General features: G+C 41.5%; 1 protein-coding gene across 3 annotated transcripts in view; it reads right to left on the bottom strand.

The window, feature by feature from the left end:
* Positions 1 to 223: 223 nt before the first annotated feature.
* odad2 (outer dynein arm docking complex subunit 2) overlaps positions 224 to 22,979 on the bottom strand; it is a 66,791-nt gene continuing 44,035 nt past the window's right edge. For all 3 annotated transcript variants that reach the window (XM_039790868.1, XM_039790871.1, XM_039790870.1), the window contains 6 exons: positions 14,765 to 14,945; positions 14,603 to 14,664; positions 12,115 to 12,229; positions 6,660 to 6,848; positions 6,174 to 6,395; positions 224 to 474 (listed from right to left, as the gene is read on the bottom strand). In XM_039790868.1, coding sequence (XP_039646802.1) covers positions 358 to 474; positions 6,174 to 6,395; positions 6,660 to 6,848; positions 12,115 to 12,229; positions 14,603 to 14,664; positions 14,765 to 14,945 — 886 coding nt within the window. In that variant the 3' untranslated portion in view covers positions 224 to 357. The remainder of the gene's footprint in view (positions 475 to 6,173; positions 6,396 to 6,659; positions 6,849 to 12,114; positions 12,230 to 14,602; positions 14,665 to 14,764; positions 14,946 to 22,979) is intronic.

Here is a 22,979-nt window from a genome sequence, read left to right as displayed (position 1 = left end):
CTACAGAGAACGGCGAGTGCTTCACGCTGAACAACGTATTTGGCGTACGATCAAACATAAAGAAGAAGAGTTTATTTTTATCATCACAGTCAGAGAGCGAGTAGAGGGCTTCCTAAAATGTTTGTATGAACTCCTGATGAGGTAGTTGATGTAAACATGGAGCTCGGGATAAAAGTTGGCCGCTAGAACGGAAGCCAGAGCGCAAATAAACACAACTCATCAATCAAGATAAAACATTTTATTTGAAACCTTTCTCAGATGATTTGATTCAACGTATTTTGAAACACTTGTGGTATATCTGTAACACTTTATTTGAAGCTATTTTCAAATACATTTGAAACTAACTCAATAAAAGCGTCAACGAAATAATAGGGCATTCCTATTAGCCAGGGCCAGGAGTCGGATGTTGCGCACGCAGCCAGCAGCAGCTTCCTGGAGTGTCTCATCATCAGAGCCCATGAAGTGGATGAGGGGCTGCGGGAGTACAAAGGACAGAGGTTACAGTTGGCAGCAGGAAGAAGATTGCCAAAGAATCATTATTTTACAAGAGTGTACTAAAACACCTTACATCCCACATCTAGTGGGCAAATAGGTAGCTTGCTGCACATGTTGCCGTGTCACTGCACACTACCACCAGCATGGCCTGCAAAGACACACAGTGGCTGTGTGACGACAGTATCAAGCTGCATTTGTCCCTCTGTGTGTGTGTGTGCGCGTGCGTGTGTGTATACAGTGTGTGTGTGTGTGTGTGTCCCCGCTTTACCCTTCCAAACCGTGCCTCAGCAAAGGGGTTACAGCTGCGAGCGCACATGCTTCTGTAAGTTTGTTCAGATGAAAGTCGTGCAGGGCAGGCTCGACATTAAAAACCTGAGCATGAACCACACCACTTGTAAGCCTTTCCGCCGCTCCAAAGGTCAGATTATATCCGACTATTAGTGGCTTGTGTAATAGATCTTTTTAGATCTTATTGCAGTGCGCTCTACAGAAATATATAGCTTTGGAAGTTTTATTTTTTGGTTATATAAAACTGAACATTTAAAAGATTTCCGTTTGTTCAAAGAGTTGTGTATTGTGCAGAAATAACTACTAGATATATGGAATACCACTGAGTGGCATGTGTTTTGAAAGGGTGAGCTTTTTCCCCCTATTTTATCTACAGCCTAATCACTACATTATGTTTGTGTGCAGCTGTGGGGGTTGCATCAAAATAAAAGTAAATGTGAGCATAAATACTCTGGTGCAATGGATGAATCTAAATTTGTTCAATGTGTGCTCCTTGGTAAAATCACAATGGTGTGCCGCTGAGGTTTCCTAAGCCACACTTGCAATTATTTCGGATTGTCTTGTTTATATCCATAATGAACCAACGGCAACATGACATCCCTCAACTAAGCACTTAAGGACTCCCTGCTCCTAAACATAATGAAGGTTCGATAAATACAGTAACTGCTGAGATGTCGGAGGCACTTTTAAGCCCCATATATCAAAGCCTTGTTCTCCACTGAATGAAAAAGGATTTTGAAAAAGATTTTTTTTTTTTTTTAAGATAATGCTGCAGCAGGCTTACAAGTGGTGTTTGAACACCATTGGGACGGTTTCCCTGGTTTCAGTCCAGTAATGTCACATCCCTGTTGATCCTGAGGAATACAGAGGACAATATCTAGACTGTCGCTGTCAAAGGAAATGATCCAAGAACTAAAGCCCCTTTAAAACCTACCTCCAGCCACTGATTCAGATTTAGTTCTAGGCAGCAGAATGATTCTAAAAGCGTCTGGCTAATCTCAATTTTCTCAATGTTTCTCCCCATGTCTCCCTCTTATTCAAAACTCTCGCATCCTGTTCAGCACTGACTCCACATATCGACATAGGAAGTGATGGGATTCCTTCAATGGTTTCACTCAAATTAAATGTCACTCTCAACTCGTATCATTTCCAATAATATTTTGTGTGTAGAATTAGCCTAATCTTGGTGCAAACTTGAGACTGTTTTCCTCTCTGTAAACAGTGTGTTCATAATGCCTCTCAGAGCAGAGCTGAGGCTGACCCCTCTCCATGTTACATACAAACTTAAAAAAGCAGCACCGCACATTTGTGTGGTTAGCAAACCAAAGAAGCCAAAGAAGCAGAGGAAAGACATTCCCAGGCTTTTCAGCGCAAAGATAAACAGTGAAAGGAAAACAGATGAAAGATGAGGTGAGCCAGCTTGTGTGCATGAGCACGAAAGGGCTGTGAACCTACAGTATGAGTCCAGTTAAAAACTGAGAAAAATAATATCCTTCCTCCTGATTATAATCACATCATTTTGTGGGGGAAAAAAAGCCATACAGCAGTCCATGATGATCGAGAAATACTGTATATGTGAAACATTTGCCCTCTGGTTTTATATGATTTGCATCCAAAACACCTCTAAAAGCAAACTTACATCCACAGGCTCCAGAAAACATGCTGCTCACTAAACAAATCTCTTTTGTGAAAAGAGAGGATGCCTGAGAAGTGCACCAGAGGCAGCGTTATTTTGCCAACCTCATAGCATGTTATTCAGACGTCGCCAAATAAGGTCTCTCGAAGCGCACAACTAGGCTAAGATAAGCGTCTCTCTCTTTGCTGCCTTTTTCTCTAGCTTGCTCCTTTCCTCCCAGCTGGGTTCTCTAGGAATATAATATGCCACTTGTTAGATATTGCCTGACTTTGGTAACATGAACACTTGCCCCACGTTTGAAAACTGAATCGTGAGTTTTTGAGGTTTTTGCACTTCAGAGAGCTCCAGTGAGTCCTGACCTCCAAGGCTGATGGGGGAGGGGGAGGAGCAGGCGTGCAGTCTGGGAGGGCTGCACATATTGTTGCATGTGTACACACACACACCTTATCGTGCATGGAGGTGTCATGGTGTTAAGTGTGCTCTGTTGGACCACTTCTGTCTGCAGGAGTTCAGGTTTAAATTCTCCTGTGCCAGGTCTGAGAGCCATTAGGGGCATCCACACCCCATCACAGCATTCCCATGTTTTAGCCTCCCCTGTGGAGGCAAACAGCACAAACAGACAGCAGTGTTTAGCTGGGCTAAGGGGAAGTTGGTGAGGGAAGTCAAGGTAAACAACATTCCCTCCAGCCTCCAGTGAGCCAGAGACTGTTACGCTGCTTTTTCTGTCTCTCTAAAGAGGAAGAGGAAAAGGAGGGAGGCCTGCTTTCAAATCAATGACTTTAAGGGGAAAGTTTCAGTCTGAGCCTGTGCAAGCTAAAGAACATGGCTTGGCATTTCTGGTCCAGGCGTGGGGGAGAGAGGCTGAAGTTGCTCTAAAACATTACACTTCATGGATCTCAAATACATGGTAGTCATAACAGATCAGGCAGTGCACATTGCCTGTATCATCTGCTCACCACACCCACAACCTGAAGTTATGTTACACACAAACCAACAGGAAACTGTAGAAGTAAACCTGTGATGCTCTCCTTGCTTTTTATTCCTATCCTCAAATTCCCCCCCTCCCCACACACACACACACACACACACACACAGCCTCACTGTGCACTTTCAATCAAGTCTGACCGAGAAAACTAATTATAACAAACACTAACTGTGCCGGGCCAGAAGTGTGCTCATGGCAACAAAAGTGCAAAAGTTTTTCTCTTAAAATACATACCAGGACCTGGCAAAAGCTACGCTCTGGAATACCTTCAGTTGAAAATTACCAATAATTACCATTCGCATTTTGTAATTTTCAACAATTTACTTCACAAAGCTTTTCTTATGAAAGAGCCTCTTTAATACAAATAGCTGGCTAAAGCTGTCTACAAGGATTTATGGTTTCAACAAACAATCCCCAGTCCTTTTGGAAGCGATGTAAAGCACAGGGGGAAGGCATGTTGATTTTGTACATGACACAAAATGAAGCACATCTGTATAAAACTGTGAGATACCAAGAGTGGATGTCAAATCAAACGGTGAGGGTGATTCATCTCTCAGGCTAGAATTCTCTTTTACCTGGTATGTATTTCCTGTGAGAGCAAGCACTTGAATCCCTTTTCTTAAACAAGGTCTGACCTGAGAGGCCAGCAGGAAAATATGCTGACAGAAAATTTAGGCAACTAAAGACAATGTGAATGACAGTAGGTTGTGTCCAAAACAAATCAAAGTGTTTTATTTAAAGAGGTATAATTAAATGTACATTAAATATTTTAATTGATTCTGGAGTCTGGACCAAATGTGAAGGCTTTGGAAGGGGTCAAAGACAAAGACAAGCCACTAATGTGTTTTCCAGTGTGAAATACTTTCTTTTCAATGCTTTATTTCCCCTGTGAATCTAAAGGGCCGGGCCATTCACCATTAAGTGGGCTAGAGAGAAAATCAAACTTTCTAAACCAACTTTGGAGTAAGAGAGACCTGTGCTCGTATACTACACATGCGTGAACTTGTTTTGAGAGCTTCTCAGTGGCAAAGAAAAAGCTCTTTGAAATATGGTTGTAATAATAAAATGGGCAGTCCAGAATTTTACACAGGGATATAAATTAGATACAGGGCGCTGTATCAATCCTCGACAAACCCTCTCCAACCTATTCACAACTATTGGGGATGTTGTTTTAACACATTCTCCCTACCTGTATATCATGAAGCAGAACATTACAGTGCACACTGAATCGAGGAGATTGACAAGCTCTCCCACTGTAATGTTTCCTCCGGGGTCAGGCAGGTAAGTATCAGCCTCCCTCCCAGACTGGCTGAGACAGAGGTCAGACTGAACAATGAGGCTGCCTGTGTTGTGTTTCCATGTCGGAGATTAGGAACAAATGCAATTCTGGTGAAGTCACGTGGCCTTTGGTTATTAAGCTCTTTAAAAGTCCCAAAATACATTATGGAGTAGTGTTGCAACTCTTAACTGGTACATTAATAAGGGCAAACACAGAGACAGATTAAAAAGGGTGGTATGTCTTGCATTTGCACACACGCCCATACACAAAAACTCACACTAGAATTTTAAATATAGACACACACACACACACACACACACACACACACACACACACACACACACACACACACACACACACACACACACACACACACACATACACACACACAGAGCTAAAAAGTGGGCATGTCCAGTTTTCGTCGTGGCTCAAACTACAAAAAGCATTCAGCTTTGCAAATTGGACATCACTTTTTTGGAGCACCCAATGTTCCGTCCAGCTACCAATTATGGCTGGTGTTGAACCACATACACTGTAACAGCAGATCAAGCCATTTAATGAACATGGGAAAAAAAATATCTGGCTGCAATGGCATAACCACTTCATAATTTCTATTGCAGTTGTTATTTAGGGAGGGGGTGATAGCTTTAACTCACTGTGGCCACAAAAAGATTTCTCATGTGAAAGTCCTCCTATGTGAAACATGATTGAATTAGAGAATAAGATAGCAATGTTTTCCCAAAATGCTAAAATATGGGTACATGATCATCTGTGACAAGACATCAATTACAGCGTAATCTTAACATAAAATCTCTACATCACTGTCAGAGACCAACATAAACAGTCTCTGGAGCTCAGCATGGAAACAGCCCGACAGGCTCAAATGTTAGACAAAACAATGCGTGTTTCTTTTTGGAAGAGCATTACACAACTCAATAATGAAGAAAGCAGGCGGATGTAGCTTTACAGAGTCAAAAAAACAACCTTGTTCTCTTTTTGCTTTGAACAGCTCTGACCCCACTTTTTGGCCTGAGCCATAACACTGCTGCATTCTACCCTGATGTCCAGGAACAACCCTTAGCAACAGTTACCCCCAGCTACAGCCCTTTGACTTGAGCTGTAATGGCATCTAGGGTCTACCGGAGAAATGGCAATGCGCACACACTGAGCTGTTTGCTTTTCTGAATTCCCATGACGGCTAGAAAGTGGAGTCATATTTCCGCCACCGAATAAAACACACTTTGTTTCTGCTCCATTGGTCAAAGGCTCTGAAAATAGTCACAGCTTTTCAAAGTTTATTACTCAGTGTTTTTCACACATCGCTTAAACAAGAGTGATGGGAGGCCAAGCACATTTTCCTCAATGTAATTATGCCAGATTTAGTCTCAAAAGCACCAAATAAACTAAAGAAATGACTACTTTGAAAATTAGCTACAACAAAAATTGAAGTAAGGAGTCATAAATCCAGCTTCAGCAGCACTACCACTGACCTTGACCACCCCTTTCTCGTGCATGGCGATGCAATTGTTGGGGTTCTTGGACAGCTGGTACAGGGCCATAGCTGTGCTCTGGTGGACTGCCTCGTCTTTTGACTTGAGGTAACGCACCAGGGGGGCCACGGCCCCGGAATCACCGAAAGATGCCCTGTTGCTGCCCCACATGCAGCAGTGGCCAACGGCCTCAGCCAGGTGGCGACGGAGCCTGTCATCAGTCTGTGGAGAGGAGAACAGGATGCTTTTGGTCCTCAGAGACCAGTCTTTACAATGTAGAGAATAACAAGCTCTACTACAGCTCTGCAAGAGACTCTTGGCAAAAATCTAACTATGTTCTTTTCATTAGCTGGGTTTTATGCTCCATAGAGTAGGAAAAGGTCAACTAAAATCCATTGTAAAGACAGTTATGAATATTGACAATAACTGCAGTGTTGTTGAATAGTAAAACCTTGTTGTTTGTCTTCAGCAGTGAGGTGTTCTTACCGTGTTAGTCAACTTGGCCAGCAATGGGACTACCCCGTGATCAGTAAGGACTGCCAGATTCTCCTTGTCTTTGGCTATTTTGGCGATGGCGGCGCAAATGCTTGCCAGCACCTCGTTGTTTGTTGACTTCAGCAAATTAACAATCAGTTCCAATCCACCGACGAGGGAGCGCACCATTTCCCCTGCATCCTATAGTCAAAGAGTCTGTTATTAGCTGGTGCTCTGTCAAAATGAACACGGAGGATAATGAAGAGGGAGAAATTGTAATGAGTGCAGAAAGAGGAGAGGCCGACAGGGGCATTTGAGCAAGGCAGATAAAACAAAGGACACTAAATAACATACCTGCAAACTCAGAAGGGCTGAAAAAGGTGACACATTTTACAGTATCTCACAAAAGTGAGTATAACCCTCACATTTTAGTAAATATTTCATTATATCTTTTAATGGGACAACACTGAAGAAATTACACTTTGCTACAATGTAAAGTATGAAGTGTACAGCTTGTATAACAGTGTAAATGTGCTGTCCCCTCAAAATAACTCAACACAGCCATTAATGTCTAAACCGCTGGCAACAAAAGTGAGTACACCCCTATGTTAAATTCCCATAGAGACAGGAAGATGTTTATTTTTAAAGGCCAGTTATTTCATGGATCCAGGATACTATGCATCCTGATAAAGTTCCCTTGGCCTTTGGAATTAAAATAGCCCCCCCACATCATCACATACCCTTCACCATACCTAGAGATTGGCATGGTTTTATGACGGTTAGCCTAATAGCTGGTTTGATTTGAGAGATGATTTTATGGAAAGTACCCCATGCCAATCTTCTAGGTGTGGTGAAGGGCATATGTGATGATGTGGGGGGGCTATTTTAATTCCAAAGGCCAAGGGAACTTTATCAGGATGCTGCGTCAGATGACCTGACCTCCACAGTCACCGGACCTGAACCCAATCAAGATGGTTTGGAGTGAGCTGGACCGCAGAGTGAAGGCAAAAGGGCCAACAAGTGCTAAGCATCTCTGGGAACTCCTTCAGGACTGTTGGAAAACCATTTCAGGTGACTACCTCTTGAAGCTCATCAAGAGAATCCCAAGAGTATGCAAAGCAGTAATCAGAGCAAAGGGTGGCTACTTTGAAGAAACTAGAATATAAGACATGTTTTCAGTTATTTCATACTTTTTTGTTAAGTACATAATTCCACATGTGTTCATTCATAGTTTTGATGCCTTCAGTGAGAATCTACAATGTAAATAGTCATGAAAATAAAGGAAACGCATTGAATGAGAAGGTGTGTCCAAACTTTTGGCCTGTACTGTGTATGTGTGTGTATATATATATATATATATATATATATATATATATATATATATATATATATATATATTTTTTTTTTTTTTTAAAACGACAGTTAAAGAATGGCTTGTTTATTGCTAAGGCCACAGGATCAAAACTAAATGTTTTATTAAAAATGAAATAATAACTTATAACAATAACTTATTAAACCATTAAATTCCTGTTAAACGCGTGTTTAATCCAGCTGCAAGCTAACGGTAGGCTAACGTTACCTGCTGCCAAGTGTATTAGCACTGGGTCTCGGTACCCAACCCTACTCATTAACGTTAAACCAGACACCAATGGGTCTTGTTTCATTATGTGTTCGTTTTCATTTTGCTCATATCTTATGACAATATATACATTAAAAACCAGATAACATTACTAATATTGAACTAACATTAGAGGCTAACAACACAATTCGCTGACAAGCCAACTAGCCGACAAGCTTGCTTTCTATTATAACGTTAATGTTAAACATTAAATTAGATTAGATTGTTGGCAGATAACAGCACTCTACCTCAAAACTAATGTCAGTGATTGTGATTGGCCAAATGACTCGCGTTATCAAAGATGTTTTATTATGAAGAAGACCACAGTACGTTTTTGAAACTCCTGTTAATGGGAAATTGTACCCGATAAAATTCTTCAGATCTACACGATTCACGTGGATGACATTTTCCCATTCAAAACGGTGATTTTCACCAAAAAGCGACTAGTTTGCAGTTATGAAAAGTACAAAAAGTATTTTCATCAGGCAACAATCAAAGTCCCATCAGTGCAAACCAACCAATAGAACTATATTTATCTGTGTAAAACAGATGCTTTCAAAAAATAACAACACCCTCTCCTACAGTGGAACTGTGTTGTGGATCTGGGTGAACAAGCAAACAATTTGACATCTTTGTCAACCTCTCCTACTGTCACCCTAACATGTCATAATGAAGATGACACAAAACTTTTGCCACAGACTGACACACACGGTGTAGACTCAATGCTTCATGATTTGAGTTCATGGCACCAGCTAGTACCACAGGACTCTTAGCCACTTATGGGGCAATGTCTACCAAACCAACAGGCTGGTAGAGAGTGCTGAGAGAACCACAGCGGAATAGCTGGCAGAGACACTGGCTTCAGTATGGCTTGGCACATCAGGCTGCTGTTTAAAATCATAACTCACCGTATCGCCAGCCATGGAAGAATACATTAAGGTGGCCGAGTCTGTAATGTTGAGTGCTTTGAAAATAGAACAGAAATCAAAAGCATACAATTATGGATGCAAATCACAGAGCATGCTTAATTTGAGTCCATTTCACTGTCAAGCTACATGTCCAGAGTTGATGTATGGCTCAGCACAACACTGTAAAGTACAGTAATCACATAATTTATTATGTGCACTGCACTGTATGGTTGTTCTTCATTTTATAAATTAAAGGATTTCATTAAATTCAGAACTGACGAAAAGCAGTGGATGTTTTAGTGTACCGCTACTTTGGGAGAGCTGGATGCACGGTCGTGTTTTCTCTAACAGAGAGCTCACATCTGAGATCAGGCCAGGGTGCGGTGTATGGGCCCTGTGATGCTGTGCCAGAGGATGAGCCATGTGTGCAGTGCAGGGTAGGGAGGGGGGTGCCGGGGCCAGGAGCTGACCCCCCGACACACAGGAAGCCCTTCCTCAGGAATACTAATGGCGGCTGGACAGGAGTCCCTGCGACAGAGGAAGCTCTCTCAAGCCACCAGCTGCTATAGACTAGCCAGAATCTCTTTCATGGCCTGGCCAGGCCCCCAGATCTGAAAACCGCAACATTATGAGGCTGCATACGGAAAGGCCTTTCTCGCTGTCCTCTCTCTCTCCTCCTCTTACCCAGGATGAAATGAAATAGAAAACACATTATCTGCTGTGCGTGATCTCAAGCTGAGGGGAGCAAGCCAAGCTCAGAATGGCAGAAGCGTGCCCTGAACCCTTCTCTGAAGCAATCAGGCTTCTATAACATACATGGCTATAATGTAAAGGAAAAATAAATCAAGCATCTAAATGTGCCTCTGCGTCCAGGCAAATTAATGATACACCCCATTACGTGTGACTAGGAGGTTTCTACTTCCTTGATTGGACAAAAAAAGCTAATTGAATGATTCACTACTAAGTCTTTACAGCAATTGTATGGTGTGTGAGTTTGTGAAGCTGTGGACCTGCGGGCATAGAGCACAGCTTCTGTCTGTCTGTGGAGGGGCAGCAGTACTGTATGGAGCATCCAGCAGATGCATTTATACCATGGCTCGCTCATAAATCCACTATGGAACTGCTAACAGAAACCACATGGGGTTTTTATCTAAATAACGACTGCACCAAAGCTGCTGTATCAGGTTCCTCAACTCGATGGGCTGAGAGCACTATTTAGCTCTTGTCATTGCCCCTATCCCTGAAAAATCACCTAAAAAGCATGTTCACGAATTTCCCTCGAAATTGGCACACTGACGTCCAGACAAACATTGTCAAACTTTGTTAGTGCTCAATAGTGGGTGCCCCATCCCCCTCTCCCTCCATATGGTTGCCATGCATAATTTCCGCTACACTTCTGGGCCAGAGAAATTCCAACCAGAAAAAAGGGCTTCACCCCTAAGACACCTGTCTGGGCCCAAAATATCTGTTTAAACTTAACCAAATTGTCCCATGACAAGGTGTTTACCTTAATCACAGCGATAATCTAATAGAACAACATTACGTTTGTAGTTGGAAATGATATAAGTGCACAGGGGATCAAAGACCTGTTAATGCATAACTGAAATTAGAGTTGACTGATAACACTGCCGAGTAGGACTAGGCCTGTGACAATGGCATAAAGGAGTTCATGTTTTAAAACAGTATTCCACTGATTTAGCATTGTACTCCTTAGAGCTGTCAGTCTTCCCTTATAATACCTTTAGAATTTCATTCGTTAGTGTTTTTAATATTCAAATATTTAAAGCCCAAATTCTGAAAAGGTTATATCACTTTGTGAGTTCATGTAAGTTAATTAGTAACACATTTTATTAGCCTGTCTGCACCCCAGTTTATTACAGGACAATACAACAGTTACCATGGTCAAAATACAAGAACCCGCAGTTGTCCCCATTTTTTCTTTCATAGATAATATTTTAATAGTATATTGAGCGCTGTACTGGAAATGTCCAAGATTTTCATTTCAGAAATCTGGTCACCTTTAGCAGTGGCTAATGTACCTTGGAGTCTCTTGCCTCAAGCAGAGATGAGGAGTGGGCTACATAAGCTCACTTCTTTCTGAATCCACATTTCAAGATCTTTTTCATTTTCAAACTTGTAGCCTTAAGCCCCAACCAACACTGACATTTATCAGACTTCGCACAGCTACTTCTGGAGACACAAAATACGTATATACATTTTATTATTTTACATATGCAATAGTACTCCCCAATACCTACAGACTTTGATGTGTAAAATTGGTGGAGTTTTCTTTAAAGAAAATGTGCCATGTGGACCTCGAACTTTTTATTTTATTCTATGCATAGTTATATCTAACATTCTATAGGTAGTATTCATGGCCATGTTGTGGGTTTCTTTGCAAGGCATTGGGCAGTGTTTTCATTAGGAAAGTGGGTTCACTGAAACTGCCTGGTACCCTATATACTCTATTGTATGTGTGGATTGTGTGTCTCTCTAACTAGTAGCATGTTGAGGGAAGATATTCAGCTGGGACATCAGAAGCCATGTCACAGGATATTATTCACTCTTTCTCCCTGCTGGCTTCCCATTTCACCAATGCCAGTGTGCCAAGGAGGCTTCTCTGCTTCATATTAGCCCTAGGTTCATGTAAGCCCTCTCTGACACAGATCTGCCCCTGCTAACCTCCCAGCAGCAGCAGGTTAGAGGGAGAGCTTAAGAGACAAGCATGGTGATATAAGCAGGCTTCTGTTTTGTGAGTGGGATAACCATTAATTCTGAAATGACACGAACTCTGCAGACCTCTTCGATTTAGAGGCAATCTATGTGCCTTTTGTGTGCTTCACTCACATAGAAACAGGACAGAGGCAGAAGACAAGTGTACTTCACTACTGTACCTTTGCATTCTTAATGCAACAGACAAGTGTATCTCACTGTACTGTACCTTTGCATTCTTAATGCATGGACAAAGAGCCCATGCAGCACTGGACTGAACATCTGCACTGGGGTTTTTTAATAAGGACCATACCAGGCGGACTCCATCAAGCTGGTCAATGATTCTGTACGTAGAGAGAGACAGAAAGTAGTGTGAGAGGGGAGAAAAAAGAGAAAGGAATAGACAAGGACAGAATGAGCAAGACCAAAACAAGTTTTACATTGTGATTTCATTTGTTCATTTGTTTCTCAGAGCTCTGGCTGTATCAGCGAGGCCAGCAGCAGGCTCAACACAACTACAGCTAAGTATGAACAAAGCGCTGATCGATTTTGGCTTTGGCATTGGCTTTTAATCACAACTTCTTCTTCTCAGTTCCTCTCCAGGCCTAAAACCCACCCACTGTCTGCTCACTCAAATCACTCTCTGTGGAAAAGCTCAGCGTTTTCTAGGGCCAGAGGTTGGCGCACATACATCTGTGTATAGTACTTCATACATTGATTTATAAATAGAAACTGAGACAAACTTACACTTTGTGTTGGTGGTATGTTTTTCAACCAAAGCCAAAAAGAGGACCTCTTTCCAAATCAAACAGAGCCAGAGACAGGTCGCTCTATATTTCATAGGATCTGAATGAAGTTTACTTAGGCATGAACTGTATTTCATGTCGTATACATGACTGTAGTCAAAACTGCAGTCAGGGTCTGGGAACCCAAAGAATTACGCCACAGTGCACCCGTTGTCTAGTATAAATAACATGTAACGTGTTCCCCATGTGTGCTTCCACCAACAAGGCCGACATTGAATGCTGTCATAATTACTTAAACACTCTCTAATCACAGTATCTCCGTGACTGGCAACGAGCGAACACTCATCAGGGACGTCCCCTGCGCCATCTGTCTTCCGTTTGCACATAAATCAGTCTACAGGGATCATAACATCAGATTCCAGTCTGCAGGGCCTCTTAAATCCAGACCAAAAACAAAAGTGAAGCGTCATATCATCCGCCAAAACAGCTCCGTCTTTCCATGAAACAGGTATGAAACAGATTAGCAAAGAAGTTGCAGCTGACAGTGATGGATTAGAGGAGGAGACCACAAACCCTCGAGGCATTAAACAACGTGTGTTCACTCTTGTAGCTACACAGGATTCATTGGAGGAAGTGCTATGTCATTAACCACACACTGCCTACTGGTTGAGAATGAAAACAAACATATGAGTATTTCATGGAAAACTTGAAAGTGATCGGTGTTTGTTTTGGGCTTTCAGTAGTTATGGATGACCTGCGTCAGAATCATGATGAGAGAATGATTGCACTGATCAACAGAAGGTGGTATTAGAGAAAATGTTTCTGTTGGTAAAATGAAGTAATGTTAACTGACAAGAATGTTGTAGCTAAATGTGTGGTATCATGCATACATCATCATCATATTTGTCAGCTAGCCAAATACCATCTAATTACTGGGAATCTGAAAAACCGTGTTGGGTTGGAGCAGGAAACAATCAAATGTGAGTTATGATCATTGCTCAGCAAACTACTGTACACATACATGTCTCAAAATAAGCCATCACCACAAAACATACACAACATACATGCGGCCATTGAAATAAGAACTTTCTGTTTACAGCTAAGTGTGAAGGCTGAAAAATTACAAGGTCTGGCCAAAATATACATAACGTGAGAAAACATTGAGAACATGATGAACCAACGTAAAACACTTCTCCTCTTGTGTGAAGTTTACCACAGTTAGTGGCTTTTTTTTTTTTACATGCTCCAGTTTTTATTGAAGCCCTTGTTTTTTTCCTCCAAACAAATGTAATAGGCTCATATGGTAGCCTTAACAGCTAACTAACAATGTAAACTCAGACATTGAGTTGTATTTATGTCCAGTGCTAATTAAGAAGGGTCTTGTAGTCCATAACAGCCTTGTAAAAGCAATGAGACACAGATGGAAGCTCCACAATGTTCTGCAGTATTGAGGGTGAGGTTAAATGAACACAGAACAAAGACTGCTCTGGACTGTGGTTCACTGCGCTTTCCCAGCCAGTCTTGCACAGGGTAGGGCTTTAGGTATGTTCGCCTGACCAGCTCAAGTCCTGACAGTGACCACAAAGCTATAGTAAAGCACTGGGAATTACACCACAACCATATTTAACACAGCAGGTACAATAAACAAAGCTTTTTAAATCTGTCATTAAGCTAGGGATTAAAGAGAAAAGTACCTGCATGATTACAAATTAAAAGAAAAATGTATTTAAGCATCAGCCCATGACAGGTTAATGATACTGTTTGGATACTGGAATTGGTGTCATTCCCTTGTCAAAACATATGACATAAATACAAGACCAAGAATATGTTTTTGGAAGTAATTTAGTAATGATAGTGAGCAAGCCACTAATGACATTTTTAGAGACACCTCACAAGGAGCTGTTTGCCTTGTGTAAACTGTACAAAGACCATGTTAGCTGGTTGGATGCCCTGGAAGAGATAGAGACTTACGCCATGTTATCCATATCTGTAGCACAGGCTCCAACTGCCTTGGTTACATTCACAAGCAGCGCCTGGTAAAATAACACAAATAAAAAGTACATGCGTGAATCAATATACTGTAGGAGCATGGTTTAAAAAATCTTGTATGCAGCAAAAGAAAAATGAACTTGCCTGGTTTGTTCCAGTGAGCAGGTTAACTAGCGACTTGATGCCTCCACACTTGCGGATGTTGGCCTTGTTAGCTGGTATCAGGGCAAATTCTCCCAGAGCTCCCACTACATTTATCAGAACTTCTTCAGGCTGATCAGTCAGCAGGCGAACCAGGGTCTCCAGGGCTTTGTACTCCTGAAACCTTTCAAGGGTGGAGAAGAGGGGCAGGCATCATATTAACTAACCGTTTTACATCAATGAACAAGAAAAAAGACAAAAGGTCTATAGCCGTGCTTTTAGCTCTGACGCCGTGCATAGGGACAGCCTACAGTATTTTGAGGTAATGGCTAACGTCAGCATGCTCACAATGACCGTGCTAACGTGCAGGTGTACCCACCTTTAAATTTCACATAGATCAATGACATTTTGGTAGGCAAATTTATCATGTCAAGGCTTTAAAAAAGGCCTCTTGGAGCCATACCCTAAACCCAATAGGAAGTTGGCCATTTTAAATTTACTGTGATTAACTTACAAACAGACAATATTGCCATCCCTAGAGCCACAACATTTGTGTGGCTAAAAATGCTATTTGTCTAAAGCCTCTTTCAGACATGGTTTCCGGCAAATTACTGGGATAACCTTTGAGTCACCACTTGAATTTCCCCTTGGGGATCAATAAAGTATCTATCTATCTATCTATCTACCTACAGTATCTAGTGATTTTTAACCACACATGTATTACATTCGTGAACATTTCCGTCTTGTGTATTTTCACACATGCCATGGCAATGTCAGAATAGATTGGGTAAGCCGGGACAGTCCAGCGCATGGCAATAATGCAACACTTATGGATGCCAACCGCCATAAAACTCAACAGAAGAAGATTTACGCAGTGGGGGACGTATCTTGGTATTTTCAGGAAATTGGCGGGCGAAGAGCTGTTTTTGTCAGGTGCGTATGGTCTTGTAATGTATTTATTATTCAACAAGTTTGCGAGACAAGTAATCTAAAACAAGTCGCGGATTGAAATATGTCATCAGCCTTGTGATTCGTCCACTTGCTCCACATGAAAGCATCTTTCGTCAGATGGGCGTAACCCTTTTTGTGCTTGTCCCTGCGATGTCACTGCTTTCATTCACAAGGCTCAGTGCTTGGACCAATTCTATTCTCCTTATATATGCTTCCTCTAGGCAATGTAATTCGGAAACACTCAATTAACTTTCACTGGATGACACCCAATTATACTTATCAATCAAACCAGACAAAACCAGTCAGTTAGCTGAACTTCAAGTATGCATTAAAGATATAAAATCATGGATGACCTACAATTTTCTGATGTTAAACTCAAACAAAACTGAAGTTATTGTGCTGGGCCCTAAACACCTCCGAACCTCATTATCTAAAGATATAATTACTCTGGATGGTATTGCCCTGGCCTCCAGCACTACTGTCAGAAATCTAGGAGTTATAGACCTTTTTTATGGCAGGCACGTTGACATGTCATAGTAGGAAAAGCAGAGGTGTATTCAAAACCATTAATGATGGCTGCATTCCACTTAGGAGAGGCCCTGGTGTTGTGCATGCTGACTCACTGAAATAGCTTACTGGGACACTTGATGGAATTGAGCCATCGTTAAGGTTATCAATTTCAGCTGTGCTTGTCCTACTATGACAAGTCAAAATGTCTGCTGTGAAAAAGGTCCATTTTTGATCAGGATATATCCTTTAACGGCCACTTAAAACAAACCTCAATAACAGCCTTTTTTCATCTTCGTAACATTGCCAAAGTTAGGCACATCCTGTCTCAAAACGATGCTGAAAAACTAGTCCATGCATTCGTTACTTCCAGGCTGGACTACTGTAATTCCTTACTATTAGGTTGCCCAAATAAGGCTCTCTCCAGCTGATCCAGAATGCCGCAGCTCGTGTTCTGACAAGAACAAAGAAAAGAGATCATATTTCTCCTGTATTAGCGTCTCTGCATTGGCTTCCTGTAAAATCCAGGATTGAATTTAAAATCCTTCTCCTGACCTACAAAGCTCTAAATGGTCAAGCACCAATATATCTTGAAGAGCTCCTAGTACCTTATTGTCCCACTAGAGCACTGTGCTCCCAGAATGCAGTTACTTGTGGTTCCTAGAATCTCTAAAAGTAGAATGGGAGCCAGAGCCTTCAGCTATCAGGCTCCTCTCCTGTGGAACCAGCTTCCAGTCTGGGTTCGGGGGGCAGACACCATCACCACATTTAAGATTAACTCTCCTCTTCAATAAAGCTTATAGTTAGGGAGGGGTTGCAGCGTCCGCCTAACCCGGCCCACCTGCTCTCTTCATAGTCGTCAGATTAATTTACCATATAATCAATAATATAATAAAAATAGAGGGAGGCAGGCCAGTACATGCTTGTTACTAACCCCCAGAGTCCTTATGTTTGTTTTTTTTGCCCAGCATGTTTCCTTGGATTAGGTTGGCACCAAAATCATTGTTGCAGCTGTCGCCGTGGTCCTGCTGCACTCCCTGCTACGCACTGCAGTGCCCTGCAGTGTCCTGCTGTGTCCTGCTGTATGCTGCTACGTCCTGCTATGCTCTGCTGTGCCATGCTACATCCTGTAACACCCTGCAGTGCCCTGCTATGCCATGAACTACTACGACAACTATTTCTAGTCACTGTTCCATTATCTTTATTGTGACTATTATTGCCACTGTTCATCACACCCCCAACCGGCACGGTCAGACACCGCCTACCAAGAGCCTGGGTCTTTCTGAGGTTTCTTCCTAAAAGGAGTTTTTCCTCGCCACTGTTGCACTAAATGCTTGCTCTTGGGGGAATTACTGGAATTGTTGGGTCTTTGTAAATTATAGTGTGTGGTCTAGACCTACTCTATCTGTAAAGTGTCTTGAGATAACTCTTGTTATGATTTGATACTATAAATAAAATTGAATTGAACACAGTCGTACCGGCATTTTCCCTGAAATGGTCTCTTAGGGCGTTTTCACACATACCTCGTTTGGTCCGGACTTTCGGACTTTTTAGTTTTATCCGAACCAAAATTACAGGTGTGAAACCTCCCCCGGACCACGGTCCGGATCAAAAGACCAAATTTTGGTCCGACAAAAAGAGGTGGTCTCGGTCCGGACCAAACTGAACCATGGTCCGGTTCGTTGATAGTGTGAAAGCATTTTTTGGATGGTTCGGACTTTCGGACCAAATACAGGAAGCTCTGGCAGGCTCTCCTTGTGTTACAAGACCGGGGAAGCTCCTTTAAGGAACAGCTCGGTGCTTAGTGAGAGAGAGAGAGAGAGAGAGAGAGAGAGAGAGAGAGAGAGAGAGAGAGAGAGACAGACAGAGAGAGAGAGACAGACAGAGAGAGAGACAGACAGAGAGAGACAGACAGAGAGAGACAGACAGAGAGAGAGACAGAGAGAGAGAGAGCGAGAGAGAGAGAGAGAGAGACGGTAAATGCGCTCAGAGCAGACAGCTGTCGGCTATCAGAGCAGAGAATACATCAGCAGTTTATTTGTTAAGTGGTAGTAAATGTACAGTGTAGGTTTCAGTTTGTCTCTGAATAAATGCTCCAGAAAGAAAGTTCCCGTGTCTTGCTTCTCACAACAAAACAAAAAGAGCCGCGGCAGTAGGGGAGAGCAGCGGTCAGTTGAATAGCCTAAACTCGGACCCAGAGAGAGGATACGAGGAGGCGGGAAGCCCGTCAACAAACCAATCAGTTCTAAGTATCTGGAGACGCAGCTCACGTATGTGATGACGGCAGGACGTAGTTTTGTCACGTATAGATCTTTAGTGCGCTTGCAAAACTGCAGTGTGAAACCAAAACTTACCGGATCAAATGTATACAATGTAACAAAAACATGAACCTTGGTACGGACCTTGGTTCGGACTTTCATGTGTGAAAACGCCCTTAAAGAACTTGTGACAGTATTTCTTGCGCTGTGTGTACCTTATGTAGCCCTGCCCAGCATGTCTTCCCTTGTACACCTGTTTTGTGTCTAACCTCTTTAGCCTGCCCTTGTGTTGCCAGTCCTCGTTGTCATGTTACCCAATCAGTGTTTACCTCCTTATTCCACTTCCCTGCCCACTCCATCTGGGCCTTGTCTTGTGGTCTTGTGTTTAGCTCCTAGTGTACTCCCTTTGTCTGGTGTCAGTTCATCGTAGTATGTATTATTGGTGTCAAGACGTTCTGCCTGTTTTCTAGTGCTGTTTCCTAGTGTTGCTGTTTTTTTTCCCTGTTTTTTTAATTTTTATTTATTGCCTTCTTACATTGACTATACGTTTATTTTAGTCATTAAATCATTGGAACTCGTCCTGCTACCTCCTTGTCTCCTCTTGTGCATTTGGGTCCAAACCTGCAACTTCCTGAAAAACGTGACAAGGGCTTGAGATGGTAAATTGCTGCTGCCCTGCCTTCATTCTCACATGCCCCAATGCAGGAAATGTTCCTGAACATTTCAGGGATAGATGGCATGTGTGAAAGGGCCTTAAGTGACAACTAGCAGCTACAGTGCCCTCAGCTAAATAGGCACAGATCTCTTACTGTAACCCAGCAGTACAGGCAGTTTTCCCACGGCTGCTCACAGTTGTCCCTTGTACGTATTTTGCATAACTAAAGCTTTGCTGTGGCTTGGAAACTCTCACCCCCTCTTTTCCTGTGATTTTGCCTTGTTTGCCAATGCTATAGAGTGGTAAACTACAGTAAAGGTTTAAAAGGGATATAATGTGGTTGCTAAAAACCTCAACAAACCTCTGATGTACAGTTAAGTTCTACAACGTTTTTATTCACAGTTACGGTTGCTGGCATCATGGTCCGTAAGCTATTGTAGATGGCCAAGGTCATTTGGTTTTGGTCAGGGTCCACCGACACACAGCCTATTCTTGCAAGTCAAAACACTGCTAATGAACAGAGGATCTGCCAAAGTTAGCTTTAGTAAAATTCACCATCAAGAAAAACAATGGTTTTCCTATGCCATCACTGAAGTGTCATCTGCAGTTGACTACAGTAGAATTATCTTGTAATCACAGACATAACTTTTGATAAATGAACAGTAAGTCATGCCTATTTTTGTGAAACCAATCCCAGCCAAAGTAATTCCGTGATGGCAAGAGTAGCATTACGCATGGCTGCCTGAAGCGGCTTCTACTGCAAACACTGGGTTCCACACAAGAGGAAGCTTATTAGAGCCTGTCAGAAGACACAGGAACCACAGTGGGGCTTCTGTGCAGCAGATTTTTATGATTGATTCTGTGCCATTTCATTTTCTCATTGTTCTACACTAGTAACACTCAACGAAGTGCGGAAAAGCTTAAATGCTGCCTTTTACTAGTGTTTTAAGGAAGGCCCAAGTACAAGTAAGACATGTTAGGGACTGGGAGATGCTTAGCAATGACCATGAAAAGAGAGAGATAGTTGCTTGTTCAACCTAAAATTGAACAGACAGATCTATTTCATTTGAAAGAAACAACAGAGCAGTGACTAACTTTGGTGAGTACAGAACCTTTGTGAGGGAAAGAGAAGTAACATTTGGAGGGGCAATTATGGTGTGCTCATCATAGGGCTGGAACAGAGGTAAGATGGTGGGGTAGTCAGTAATTGGAAGCGAACCACCCAATCTTGACCCCAAACATTACTGCGCTGGCAAATATAGTCTTAGACTTGGCAGTTGTGACTTTCCATTGCAAAGTTATTCCCTCAGTCTTTTGTTAAGGCTTTTTACAGCAGTGTTGTGTGTCCATAGCACCTCAGTATACAGGCTCAAGGGACCACATATCGATTTGTCTATAAATCTGCACAAAATAATGTTTCAGTGTTTCCATCAGGACTTTAACAAAGGCATCATAATACTCAGAATTCATAGTACATATAAGCTTGGCCCAGGTATAGCCCTCTCTGTAATAGTCCTACGAAAAACATACACTTATGTGGTCTTTAAACAAACACACTTAAGTTATAAATGTAATTATATTTTGGGGCATCAATCATCTCTCATTTTGATGCATCATTAATCAGGAAAATGGCTAACACATGCTACTACTTGTCTTAAGTGGAGGTCCCCCCGACCTCTATACTGTCCAGACCACACAAATCATCACTCACATAAAAGAAAATATCATGTTTGCAATAGGCCACAAGGTCTGTTTCATTGGATCATTTACTTAGTGAAAGAAAAGAGAAAAACACTGCCTCTTATTATTGCTGTAGCAAAATAATATTCTAAAATGATTTTCATTTCAGTACACCACTCACCTATGATTCATTCTGAAATAAGCGCATGCCCCTAAAACCCTGTTACCATTAGCAGCCTTTCCTTTTTGACAGTAATGACTTGGTCACTATATTCCAGGCTTTTGCCAGACCTAGACATTTTAAGTGATTAAAATAAGCCTGAGAGAGTGTGAATAAACAGATCCACTTACACATTGAAGTGTGCATTAAAAACAGTTGCTGTGCATCATGCTGGTTTCTTCTTAAGGGGGTGGGCAAAGTGCAACCTTCACTCACACCCAACTGCCCACATCGTCCAAAAACATAATAAAACACAACACACACAGGAAAGAAACCACAAAATGAGAACTCTATTCATATTATTGCACTCTTACTAACATACCTCTATGACATGTTAAATTTAGAGTGAAGGAAACTAAAGTGTTTTTTAGTGTTTGTAAATGAAGTGTCACTAAATGTGGTTTACATGTGATTAATGGCATCATTGTAATTATTTCTATTATTGTTATCATCAGAATTAATATAAGTATTTTACATAGCAACAGTGTGACAAGTCATTACATATGGCAGAGAGCCTGAACTGGCGTATTAAGCTGCCACATTAAGCATGGCCAGTGTAGTTAACTTATTTTATCATTACGCCATGCTGCAGTCAATCGGGTTCCAATCCGTGCCAATTTTGTTGTTGTTTTTTGTTTTGTTTTTTTGTACCTTGAAAACAGAACTGTCTGTCTAAATAGTAATAGCCATGCCAGTATCTTTAAGCATTTAATGATAATAATCATTTAAATAAATAATATTTCCCCAAATGATTTTCTTTCATGACGTCAGTTAAATAGACAGTGATCTGATCTGATCCATCTTGCTTTACAGGAATGTTATTGTCATGCTTCTGCTCCTGTGAAGGAATCCTCTCTTAACTCGATGCGGCAGGAGACACTGAGTTCCAGTTGGAAGGACTTAACTTAGACTTTAAATGTAGGATATCATTCTGTCAGTTATGATATATGAAGTGAAGAAAGATCAGTGTGAGTGCTACTGCTCCTTTTTCTTATTTTTAGAATGTCACTGCAATTTGAACTATACAGCATTTCTGAGTCAGAAGTAAGGTATATTCACCTCAGCGAACAGCCTTAAACTTCAAAAATACTCACTAAAATATTAAAAGACAATGTCTTATTAGTTTATTGGCTACACTGGAGAAAAAAGGGTTTTGAATTGATTAATATGTTACCAAGCTATTTAATTACTGCATGTGGGTTATATATTATGTGCCCGGCCTCACACTGTATAAGAAAATAAATACATCTAAATCGTTCTTTCAAGGAGCGCTAGTGGAAATGTATGGGGCTGCCAGGGCACGGTCTCTGGGCATTATTTATTTTAGAGGGAAAATTACTCATTCATCTGACACTAAAGTACAAGTCAAAAACCATTCCAGAAATGTCACTGCTGAAGGAATCAGGCTAAATGACACTTAAATAAACCACTGCCTTACATGACAAATGATTAAGGACTCTGTCAGCCTGCGTCTTTGGATATTAGAAAATCAGCATTTCAAGGCTGATTCTTTCCGTATGCCTACGTTTGGGTCAATAACAGGCCTTGACTAACACATCACTGAAGTCTATAAAATCAGCACATTGACTTGTGCCTTTGTTAACGGTGGAAAAGACTGAATTCTAGCAGCAAACACTCACATAAAAGATCAGAGCTAATAGAATCCTTAAAAAAACGTTACATTTTATACAACGAATTACTTCAACCAGAAACAATGGTAAAGGAAAGGGAGATATGACAACAGCATATGAGTGGAAAAAGTGACAAAGCTAGTCTTGAATGAATAAGAGCCATCCATAAAAGTAAGATATGTGATGATGGCATGACGGCCATAATGCACGCAAGTCGGTTAAACCCCTTATTGGTGTTCTGTTTTCACATGCTTCAACACTGCTGTTAACCACATTATCTTAGGAAACATCTTTTCCAAAAGTTATGGGCACATGT

This window comes from Perca fluviatilis, chromosome 22 (genome assembly GCF_010015445.1).
Source record: "Perca fluviatilis chromosome 22, GENO_Pfluv_1.0, whole genome shotgun sequence".
NCBI classification, from domain to species: Eukaryota; Metazoa; Chordata; class Actinopteri; order Perciformes; family Percidae; genus Perca; species Perca fluviatilis.
This window is presented reverse-complemented; position numbering and strand designations above follow the sequence as displayed.